The sequence below is a fragment of the Pteropus vampyrus genome, unplaced genomic scaffold (assembly GCF_000151845.1).
Source record: "Pteropus vampyrus isolate Shadow unplaced genomic scaffold, Pvam_2.0 Scaffold413, whole genome shotgun sequence".
Lineage (NCBI taxonomy): Eukaryota > Metazoa > Chordata > Mammalia > Chiroptera > Pteropodidae > Pteropus > Pteropus vampyrus.
The window spans coordinates 204443-216534 of record NW_011889194.1 but is presented as its reverse complement, the minus strand read 5'-3'; the positions used below and the strand labels follow the sequence as shown (position 1 = coordinate 216534).

The window sequence follows — 12092 nt, the reverse complement described above, 5'->3', positions numbered from 1 at the left end:
AGCTGGGAAGATGGGATTAGATAATCATGCAGGAGAGGCATCGTGACGGGCGTAAAAGGGCTATCACGGAGGGAAGATGGTGTGTGTGGAAGACGGACGTGGCTGAGAGGTCGGAAGGGCCTCAGTGTGCAGTTCTGAGTCGAGACTTGCAGGATAAGAGATTGTCAGGCCAATGAGAAAGAGATTGTTCTCGACGAGGATTTCCCAGCCTGGGCACTGTTGACGAATGGGGCTGGACCATTGTGTGCCATCTTGGGCACTGTAGGATGCTTAGCAGCACCCTCGGCCTCCACCCCCCGAGATGCCAGCAGTGCCCCCCACCCCGTCATCGCGACAAGCACAAACATCTCTAGATGCTGTTTTCCCAAGGGGCAAAATCACTTCCAGCTGAGAACCCTCCGGTTCCCGAGAGAGAGAACAGCCCAGACAGGACTTGGGTCCGAGATGAGCTAGTTGCATTCGAGAAATTTAAACATGGATAGAATATAATAAAAGAATGAGGACAGGTTAGTTTAGAGAAGGACAGAGCAAGCGTGAGTTAGAACATTCTCCCTCCATCTTCCAAGAAGGGACAGAGTCCAGAAATATCCCAGAATGCTGAGTGTAGCAGCCGACGTGGGAGGCGCCCCCTTTGGCCCCTCAAAACAAATCTGTTTTACGGAAGAGCAAACTAAGGCCCAAGGTCACGTACGGAATCCATGGCAGAGTGGGAACCAGAGCCAACACTGCCTGGTCCCGAGGTCGGTGTTCTTTCTGCTTGAAGTTGACCCCTTGGGGACGTCAGCTGACCCAAAGGGGCGAGATGGCCCCGGGCCACCGAGAAAGCAGTCACTCCTCAGACTAGTGCTGGGCAGGGGAGTGATGGCACCACCTGGCATCAGGAATGTCAGGAGAGAAGGTCACCCGCCTACTATCCCCGAGTCTGAAGAGCCATCGTCAAGATTCTCACACTCTTTTTCCTCCAGACCTCCGGTGGAGGTCCTAGAGGTCATTTCAGCCCGGGTCAGCGAGCTGAACTCAGCCAGAGACCTCTCAAGGTCAGGCACAGGCCAGCCCAGGCCTTGGGCCCTTCCAGGCAACATCCCTCAGTTCTCGAGGCCGCCCCCTAGAGGCCCTGTGTTGATTTGCAACTTGAAGCCATAACCAAGGGCCGCTCAACCAAGGCCGCACTGCCAGGATTTCAGAATTTCTAGCATTTGGGCATCCTAGAGGACAAGTGCTCCGACTCTCGGCCAGTGGCTTAAGTTTGAGTTTGAGTTCTGCCATTTGGCTGGCAGGGCGGCCATCAGCAAGTAAATTCAGCTCTTCTGAAACCAGAGCATAATAACACAACGTAGCAGAGCGTCAGACACTTAGAAAGTGCTCAGTCAATGTCAACCGTGAATCCAAGAGACCCAGAAATCCTTCTTCAGACCGCGTGCCCAGTTTATTGGGGGTGCAGAGACGAGAGTCACCATGTGTCGAGCTTTCTTCGCTCTACGCCCCAGGTCCCTCTGCGTCTCCGTCAGTCTGTCCTTCGCTCCATCTGCCTCTCACGGCTCTCATTTCCGTGTCCCCCGCCCAAAGTCCTTCTGCCCACAGTACTCTGCCAGCCTGCTGGCCAGAGGCACTTCATGCATCAAGCACTGCTGGTTCCTCTTGTTGTTGTTGTTTGCAAAGTCGCCCCACGCAAAAACATATGAATTTTGCAGATGAATGGTTTCATCCTGGGCAGCTCTGATAGGCTTTCAGTTCCCATCTGCCGCTCCATCTGTAGCTTCCCCAACCATTTCTCCCACCCCAGGAAAGGTGAGCAAACTTGGGAGCCTTCTCGAAACAGCGGGAGTGCCCAAGTGGAAGCTTCTAAGAGGGGCTGAAAACTTGAGGGATATTTAAAGACAGGGTCCGCCCCGCGTGGCTTCTCTGAGCTGTTTGTGATGTGATATCACCGCCCCCCCCCCACACACCCCGTGTCTGCTGCCCAGCTCTAACTCGGGGGCCAGACTCTTCCTCTCTTAGGTGGTGAAGGCTCACTGGTCTGTAGAGGCCACTTAGCCTTGTCTAGGCCTGGACGCGGACAGCCCGGCTGCGGACTCTGTGCCACCACCAACTCGGCACAAGCCGCTTTGGCTTTCTGTGTCTCTGTTTCTCTGCGTAAAAAAAAAGGGGTCCCATGTCAAAATATTCGCCCCTGTTTCATGGGGCAGTTAGGAGTCAAGGAAATGTCGCACGTGAAGGGCTTAACATGGTGCCCCAAACAGGAAATGCTCGAGAAATACAGGCCGCGGCCGTTAAAACGGTGGAGCGTGAGGGCACCACATGCTGGCCACAACCCGCAAAAGGGTCGCTTTTCCTTCTTCCCGTCCCTCAGGAAAAGACTAGTAAACTATTTCCTGAACTCACATCTCTTTCAAAAGTGGGGAAAGCGACGTCAGTCTGTGAAGACGAGTGTTTCAAGGCAAAACGGGGTAGAAGTAACTCATTTGTGAATGTGAAGACTCTTCTGTCTTTGGAACACGCTAGCTAAGTGTGTTTAAAGAACCCAGGCCTCCCCGCTCTGTGTGACATGCCTGCCTGGCCCAGGAGACTCTGGTTGGAGCTGGTGATACATCCAGCACGTGGATGAAAATGGATGTTTTCAGGCACCGAGACTCTGCAAGGTCTCGAATCACAGAAGGACGTGCTGGTTTTATTCAGTATGTTCTATTTGCTGAGGAAGGAGACTGCGCTGGCACGTGTCAGTTGGCACGAGCCCCAGGAAGTGATGAAACCAAAAGCTCTTTGCACTGTGGCTTGGTTGGGGCCAGTGGGAAGAGAACCCATATATATATCTGTCTTTCTCTAGGCCCTGTGTCTTGGGGCAAATCCGATGCAAAGGGAGTAAAGCTGAGTGTGTGCGTGTGTGTGCGTGTGTGTGTGTGCGCGCACGTGTGTGTGCGTGCGTGTGCACACACACACACAAGCACGCACATGCATATGGCAGAGGAAACAGTATTAGAATTTTCCATTCCGAACCCATGATGTACGGGGACGTCTACCTTACGCTTGGCTCTAGACCCAAACCGCCATCCTCAGATGCCACCAGGGACCCGGGCTGGGAGCATGAGAGCTGTTCGGTGGTGCCTCTTGCAGGAAGCAGGTGTCAGAGGCTCCTACAGTGCCCCAGAGACCAGTGTTTACAAGGGACCGACTGAGCGAGGCTCACACCCACATCCAGCCAACCTTCGCTATGGCTCAGGCCCGCCACGGGGCCTCTCACACATATTTTATCTTAAACCATCCCCCAAAACAGAACTTCCACTGTGTAAGAAAGTCTGAAGAGGTTAGCGATCAAATAGAACTTTCAGTAAACTTTGCGAGAAAGTCAAACCCTCGATGAAATTCGGCACAGCTCCCCAGTCACCGTAGGATTTGAAATGGAAGTAATGGTATGGATGCTGAGATGTCAGGCTCTCCCTGGCTTTTCATTTTTTTAGTTGGCTCAGTGATTCCCGAATGGGTCAACGAATCTCTTTGTTGGTAGCAAACACAACCGTAGCCAACACCTGAACGGCACTTAGTAGGTCCCTGCCGTTTTTCTAAGTGCTTTACACAGTGCTGACGGCTCTGTGAGGTATGTACTTTTCGTGGCCCCATTTTTCAGATGAAGAAACTGAGTCACAAAGATGTTAAGAATCTTGACCAGGAGGATGAGGCCAGCAAGTGGCAGACCGAAGATGTTTTTTTTTTTTTAATCGAGATAAAATTTCCTTAACACCAAATTAATTTTAAAGTATTCAGTCACCTCTGTCTGGGTCCAAAACAACAACAGGAAACCCTATAGCTAGCAAGCAGTCACTGCCCCCCTCCCCCACCCTCCCATCCCCACCCCTGTCCCTGTCAACTAGCTGTCCCCTACTGGGTGTGGTCATGCTGGCTACCTAGGACAACGGTAGGAGGGGTCTCGAATGGGGAGGCCAGTGAGGAAAGGGGTGGTTGCTTCTGCGGACCCTACTCCCACACCCACAGAGCCCCCTCCCCTCCAAACCTCTGGCAGAAGCAGGTGTTCTGGAAGCCAGCGCGTGCTTCCGGAACCCAAACGGCCAGCTAGGCTTTCAGTCACACAGCCAGGCAGCCGCCTTCTCTTACGGGATCAAGACCCCGTCCCTGCTCACAACAGTGTGAGCAGGGCTGGGCTGGCGCAGGGGCCCGAGGCGACTCTTCAGGAGAGGGGGTCAGAGCTCTGAGCCTGAGGCAGGAGGGGACAGGCGCCGGACTCTGAAAGCAGGTGGATCGAGACCCCCTCTCTGCTCTTTTAATTGTGGCCAAAAGTATATAACATAAAATTTACCATCTTAAGCATTTTTAAATGCACGGTTCAGTGGCATTAGGTATAGTCCTGGACTCTTTTCATCTTGTAAAACTGAAACCGTCCCCATTAAACAGCTCCCCATCGCCCCTCCCCCAGCCTCTGGCAACTGCCATTTCCGGGAAGCTGATTAATCTAGATGCCGCCTGTAAGTGGGATCGTACACTGTTACGGCTGGCTGATTCCGCTCCGCCTGACATCCTCAAGGTCCGTCCATGTGGTAGGACGTCAGAACGTCCTCTTCGAGGCTGAACGATAAGCGTCCATCATATGGATGCGCGACATTTTGCTGATCCATTCATCTGTCGCCGGACCCTGGGCTTCTGCCCGCTCTTGGCCGTGGTGAATGACGCCGCTGGCAACGTGGCCACTCAAATCTCTCTTCTCCTCCCTGCCCTCAATCCTTCTGGGTTTTTACCCGGACGTAGAATTGCTGGGTCACGTGATAATTCTATTCTATTCATTTGTTCGTTTTATTTATTTCTTTCCTTTTTGTGGAATCTTCGTACCATGCGTCACAGTGGCGGCACCACTTCTGTGCCCGCCAGCAGCATACCAGTCTCTCCAACACCGTTATTTTTCTGTTTGTTTGTTTGTTTGTTTGTTTGTTTGATAGTAGTCATCTAACAGGGGTGATGTGTCTCTTGCTCTTTGTAAGGAGCGTGAACTCCTCAAATGATTCACCCAGAACGTCTTCCCAACCCGCGTCGGCCTCCTTCCCACTTCCGACCTGTCTCTGAGTAGGACCAGCTGCTCACCAGCAGCTGGAAAGCAACTGCTCGCCCTCCTCACCCCCTCAGGGCCTGCGTACCCCACCTCCAACCCTGACGCCCTTCTCAGGCACATGCCCACCTGTGATCCCCTCTGCCTCGGCCCAAGTCAGACCCTTATTGTTTCACCGGGGCCTTCGGAGTCCCCCAGGAGGACAGAGGCTGCTTCTCCATGACCATTTGGAAAAAGCTTGGCCCCCAACCCTGTGTGGGGGCAGCTCGCAGCATGCAGTCATTTATTCGCTCAAGCACACGTTCAGCTCACCTGTCGGGTAATTCTGAGCACAGGCTGGGTGCCGAGCACCGGACTAGAAACTGGGGATACGGCCGTGGAAAGGACCTGCTCCACCCCCGAGGGAGTTTGCAATCCGTGAGGGAAATGAAGATTGTACTCGTAACATAACAGAATCTTAGGGCGTCATGGGTTCTGCTTTAGGGAGTATGGTCAGGGGAGGGAAGATGCCTTTCAAGAATGATGTTCAAGCTGAGACCTGAAATTTGGCCCACGATGAGACAACAAGAGAGGGAGAGGTACCAGGCAAAGGGGGTGCAGAACACGCAAGGTCCCTGAGGCGAGAAAGCCCAGCACACTCCAGGAGCTAGAGAGACGGGCGGCGGGGGCGGGGCACAGCCGTGGAGGCGGGGGGCGGGGCGTGGAGGAGGGCGGGGCGTGGAGGAGGGCGGGGCGTGGAGGAGGGCGGGGCGTGGAGGAGGGCGGGGCGTGGAGGAGGGCGGGGCGTGGAGGAGGGCGGGGCGTGGAGGAGGGCGGGGCTGGGGAAGCACACGGGGGACGTCTCAGCCCCGTGACTTGTCCTTCCTCTGCCCACCTGCCCCTTCCCTCAGTCCCCTTAGCCTCAGACTTAGTTTCCTGGGGCTGCTGTAAGAAATTACCCCCATCTGAGCACCTTAAAGCAACCGAAATGTAATTCCTCCGAGTCCAGGAGGCTGGAAGGCTGAAAGCATGGGGTCATCACAGCCATGCTCCCGCTGCAGGCTCCAGGGGGCCAGGCTTCCTTGCCTCCCCCTGGTCTCCATTGGCGGCCGTCAGTCCTTGGCACTCCTTGCCCTGTAGATGCATCTCTCCGACCTCCGCCTCTGTCTCCCTTTGGCCTTCTTTCCCGTGCATCTGTCTCTCTTCGTGTGACCTCCCCATAAGGACACTGGTCATTGGATTGAGGGCCCACCCTCATCCAGCGTTGATCTCATCTTATGGAATGGCGCAGACGAAGACCCTGTTTCTAGTCAGGTCACCTTCTGAGGTTCTGCGTGGCTGTGAATTTGGGAGGGCACCTTTCAACCCAGTCCAGCCACCGTCACCCTCGCCGGGCCGAGGGCAGGGTGCAGCTGGCCCGTGGGAGGCACGGTGCTGTCCTAGGTCTCCAGCTGCGTCTGGCGTGGGTACTGCCGAGACCCACTCTGAGGCAGCAGCCACACAGGCTTCATCCTGTCGCCTCCGCATCAGGATGGAGCTGGCATTCTCCCGTTCCTTCATTCAATACTCATTTCCTGAGCATCTGCCAGGCGCCCAGCTCTGGGGGCGCAGAAGGCAGCGAGGCAGGCAGGGTCCCTCCACAGGGAGGCTGGCATCCTGTGACATGTTGTCAGCGGGGAGAAATCAGGATTCCACATGATTCTTGGACTATTTTTTTTTTTTTAATACCTTTAAAATACCAAGACTCCATCCCAGGCCGGTTGACTATAAATTTCTTGCAGAAGGCAGGAATCTATATAGATATTTTTAAAGCTCTCCAGGCAATTGAAATACACAGTGACGGTGGGATACCATTGGTCTGGGGGAGACGTTGACATTTGTCACTTAATCACAGCAATGAATAAATAGCAAGGGAAATGCTATGATGGAAAATGCATTATTAGCCTCAGTATTCCTCGGCAAGTCACATTTGAGGGCCCAGTGCCCAGATCTTTGGGTGTGACCGTCTCCCTCCTTGGCCACGTTCTCAGCACCCAACTGCCTTCATTTCTTGGATGTTCAGAAATGCACACCCTCTTTCCTGAGACCCCAAGACACTGGGGTGACACCATCCAAGCAAAGCTCCACCCGGACCACGTGCGAGTCAGACAGGGTACATCTGCTCAGGCTGCTGTTCACGGGGGAACTGGGAAAACACGCCAGTAATTATGCCATTAACAGTTCTGTTTGCATCTAGCAGCAAAATAATCATTTCCTCAGCCCTGTTATTTTTCAGCCTGGCGGAGCGCATTCCCGCCTCTGCGGAAACGCAGTTCACCCTCCTCTTGCCAGCTGCTCCGGGCCCCTGGAGCTGTGTTTTAGGCCGGACAGCCCTCTCTGTTCTTCCTGGAGGCAAGGACTGACCCACGGTGTCCCCTGGCCAGACGGAGTGAGGCTAGAGTCCTTGGAACCCTCAGGGGACTCAGCTGAAAGGCGCCGAGGCTCCTCAGAAAGCCAAGTGGTCCTGTTGGTCTAGAACGCTGTCTCAGCTCACGCAGATAGGGAAGGACGTTTCTGGAAGGATGGAGGAGTTCACATAATCAGCGCAAAAGGTGGCGGAACAAAAGGCAGGACGGGTGTGGCTGTGTCACCCCGGGAATGTCACCGTCGCGCTTAAATACATCCCGGCCACATTGTCAGTTTGCTCACTGTTTTCGTTCTTCCGTTACTGAAAGAAAAATTCGAAGTTCTAGGGGAAGGAGTTGGATGGTTTTATCTTGAGTCATATGTCCGTTCTTTGGCCAGCAAGGAGTAGAACGTGTTTGTCTTTCATGCATTCATTCATTCATTCATTCATTCATTCGCTATGTGCTTACCGAGAGCCTGCTGGATGCCAGGTGATGTCCCAGAGCAGAGGTGACCGCGGTGACAGAATGTTCTATCGCTGTCCTTCGGCGCCGTCGCCACCAGCCCCATGTGGCCACTGAGAGCTGGGGATGGGCTTTGTGGGACTGAGGAACTACATGTTAAATTCCATTTGATTTTAATTTCGACGTAAACAAATAGCCTACGGAGCAGCAGAGTTCTAGACACCCAAGACGGAAAAAAAGAAAAACGATTAAAAACGCCTGCCCTCGCGGGCCTTGTTTCTGTCGGGGTCGGGGGCACAAATTCTTCCACTAGAGAGAGTTCCAGTGCTGTCACAGAAATAAGAGAGGGGATACTGCCAGTTCAGAAACCAGCGCGGTCTCCATCCTCTGCCAGTTTGATGGTCTCACCAGATCCCAGACCGACCGTGCTTTGAATTTTCCAGGGTGTTTTCTTCCTAGCTTCTCCCTCCCCAGACCTGGCAGCTCTCCTTCTTGACAGTTGCTATCCATGAGTCTGTGGATGGCACGTTTCCAACCCTGAGTATCTTCCTGCCCAGTGCATTGAGTGTGTTTGCTTCTCGGGAGAGCAAAGTCTTCATTTGCGTGCTTGTCTACCAGTGGCCAAACGCACGGATGATAAGCATCCTAGGATGCTCCAAGTGCATCCTGGGAGTTTGGATGTGAACCCAGGGTGGTTCATTACGTGGGTGGTCCACACTGGAGAGTCTGTTATTTTTCCCCTTGCCTCGTTCCTCATATTTAACTGCAGGTGCAATCTAGAGGGACAATGTGTCTTCAAAGGTCCAGTGGACTAGGGAGGGATGTTTCTACCCCTTTTTATGGATGATAAAGAGACTTAGATGAGCACGGGCCCAAGGGACAGCATTAAGGTCCAATCAGGTGGATAGAAGGAAACTCTGTGGCTATATCATTATTATTGTTATTATTATTATTATTATTATTATTATTATTACTATCATCATTCATTTCCTTCCTCTTCCTTGTTGCCACTTTGAGTCATTGCCCAGCATGGACAGTGGCCAGCAGATTATTATTATTATTATTACTATCATCATTCATTTCCTTCCTCTTCCTTGTTGCCACTTTGAGTCATTGCCCAGCATGGACAGTGGCCAGCAGTGGACTCTCAAAGCAGATGACGGAAGTCCTCCCTGATTGCAGCTCCAGGAACCAAGTCTCAGCTGGCATCTCGTGAGCACTCACCACGTGTGGGATCTCGGGCCAGGGGACTTCCATGCGTTATCAAATGTCACAACGACCCCAGGAGGCAGAGACTGTCACTGCATCCCATTTTACAGATGAGGGAGCTGAGCCTGAGACAGGCGGAGAAATTTGCGCTGTGTCGCACAGCTGGGGGGATCAGAGCCCGGATGTAAATCCTTGCTTCTTCCATCACTGGTGGAGGGAAAAAAAGACCTGAGTTCTTCCCCAGCGGGTCACACTGCACTCACTAGGCAGTTGGGGACCGAAGCTCTTTCTACCCATTCTTCTCCCATCTAAGTCTTCATGCTCTTCGTCTGGATGAAAGTCCAGGAGGCAGAAATGTCCCAGACAGTTGAGAAGCAGTGCACATCAGAACCCGAATCCAGGGTCACCAGCGTTCAGCCAGCCACTCGGCTGCCGGCACGTTCTGCTCCAGTCCTCACGGCATCTCCAGGGCTGGTGTAGACATGGGCGCCAAGACTCGGCAGGTTCAAGTGACTTGCCCAGGGTCGCACAGCAAAGCGGGTCCCACATCATGTCTTGCTCCCTGCCATCCCCCTCGTCCCAAGAGCTGCCGCCTGTCCCCTGCCTCTTTTCTTCCTCCAGAGAAGGATTCTCCTTTGGTGCAATTTAATTGTGTTGATCAGTCAACATTACCCGGCGAACAAACGCAGCCAGGGGCGCAAACATCACCACCCCTCTCTCAGCAGATTGTGCTCTTTGGGATGCTGAAATGTGGTTTAAGGCCAAGCGGTTTTTGATTACAGAGTCAATCTTTGTTTAAAGTTTGCCACCCCGGGGAAGTCTCCAACAGGTTACTTTAAACAATGCATTCTCCAGGCACCTACGGCTAAATAGTCCCATTAATCCAAATTGCTTAGCTGGGATGCTGTGGAACCGTGCGACCGGGCAGTGTCCTGAAGGGGCGTCACGGGAGCCGCGGCTGCAGTCCCCAGCGGAGATGCTTTGTCATGAATTGATCTACCAGTCCACGTCTCCTCCCCTAAGTGTCCCCACCTCTGTCCATCCAGCCGTGAGTGTGTGCAGGGTGCTGGCTAAGTGCTTCCCTGGTCTCATTTAATTTCTTAGCCGCTTGATAAGAGGGGACCTTCATCACGCCCTCTTAAGAGAGAAGGGACATGTGGAACTTGCCCAAAGTCACTCACCTACTGTCTGGTGGAGCTGAGACTTAAACCCACCTGTGTCCTTAACCACAAGCCAGGACTTCCCAGGTCTGACCCTGCAAGGTGACTTAAAGCAGTACGCTGGCAAGTTTTTGAAAATGTCAATATTTATCTATATTAACACATACAAGGGGAGCCCGACATACCCCAGAATTCTGAAGCTCAGGTTTTCTTTAAAAAATAGTCGACCTTGATGTTAATGATACATTAATGCAAGGGGCGAGGGGCAGCTCAGTCATTCAGGTTCAGCGAGCGCCTGCTCTCTAGCGGGCACTGTTCTGGGTACTGAGGCACAGCCGTGAAGAAAGCACGTAACTGCTGTGCCACCCCCCACCCCCAGGCCGGTGAGAGGGAGGGACAGTAGATAAGTAAAGGGGAAACGTATTGGGCTGAAATGTGTCAGAAGAACAATACGCCACGAAAGGAGGAGCTGGGCCCAAAAGATGCTTTGATAAGGTGGTTATGGAAAAAGTTGTAAGGAACGTGTATGAAGGACCAAAAAGAGAGAAATGTGATACTGGCAGGAGTCAGCCAACTTTTTTTATAAAGGGCCAGATAGTGATTATTTTAGGTCTGATGGGCCTTGTGGTCTCTGTCACTACGATGCGATTCTACCACTGTAGCAATAGGCAGCCACAGGCAGTATGTACATGAATGGCCATGACTGTGTTCCAATAAAACTTTATTTACAAAAACAAGTAGTGGGCCGTAGTTCTCAGATCCCTGCACTAGACCATTCTGCCAGATGTCCCACATTTCAGGTAATGGCTTTGCCTAAAACACACATCTCAGCCCTTGCAAACCCAAGTCTCGAGCCAACCGCCCATCTTCCCATACATGGCCTTCCCTGCATTATCTCTCACGATTCTTTCAGTCCGGGTGCCAGCTTGTGATGCTCCAGTGCTTCAGATTTCAGGACCCTGGATAGAGAAAGAGTAGTAGAGAGTCCCAAGGCCTTCTGGTCAACCTCCGTTGGACCCTGATCTGAACTCCCACCCAGCCCAGGGCATCTGGACTCTACAAAAAAAAAAAAAACAGTCTCCTTTTACTCTATTTTTCCCCCAACCCATGTGGCTCAGTAGTCCTGAACTTGAGCTGGAAAGCAACCCATGAAATACAGCTCATCCATCAGTATTTCCTGACCAGGGCCCCGAGGACTATAGGCCTGTCCGCCTCCCCATAGCATGTGTCAACCAGAGAAGACCATAGGTTCTCGCCACCCAGCCTTCTCTGCGTACACCCTTCCGAGATGCCTGGTTCTCATCAGCACCGTAATTCACCCTGTACCACCTTCCTCAATCCGAAACAAAAAGGTTAAGAGCGATGAATCCCAAGACTCATTGATTTCAGTACTTCCTGTCCCAGCTTCCTGCTGCTCCCGAGAGCATGAGACTCGTTTATCTTTCCTCGGCCGACCAGGCAAGTTGCTGACTACCGCCTTAATGCCAACTAATTCTCTGAAATTTCCCAGAGTGACTGGACATATGTTTTTGTTGTGCTTGTGTAAATCTGGCTGATCTTGTGTGTCTGGTTCCCCGCCATCTTTCTGCCTAGACGAGTCTGGGCTACCCTCCTGTAATTTGTCTCAGGAGGCTGCCACAGCTTGCAGTGTCGACTTTAGAAGAGAAAGAGAAATTTTTAGCCTAGGCGATAACCACCTAGCGGCTGATCCCTTCTAATGAAATATCAGCTTTAGGACCTCACTGTGGATTGATTCATTCATTCATACAGTTAGTCAACCAAACACATGCTTATTGGAAACCGACTGCATGCCAGACATTGGCTGGGATCTGGGGTTAAAGTCAC

At 52.6% G+C, this 12092-nt stretch overlaps 1 protein-coding gene across 1 annotated transcript in view; it reads left to right on the top strand.

Annotated features, from left to right (window-relative positions):
• The window catches only part of XYLT1 (xylosyltransferase 1), a 74845-nt gene that overhangs the window by 8674 nt on the left and 54079 nt on the right, over window positions 1-12092 (top strand). The window contains 1 exon segment of the mRNA XM_011380902.1: window positions 4227-4246. Within this exon segment, the coding sequence (XP_011379204.1) occupies window positions 4227-4246 (20 nt within the window).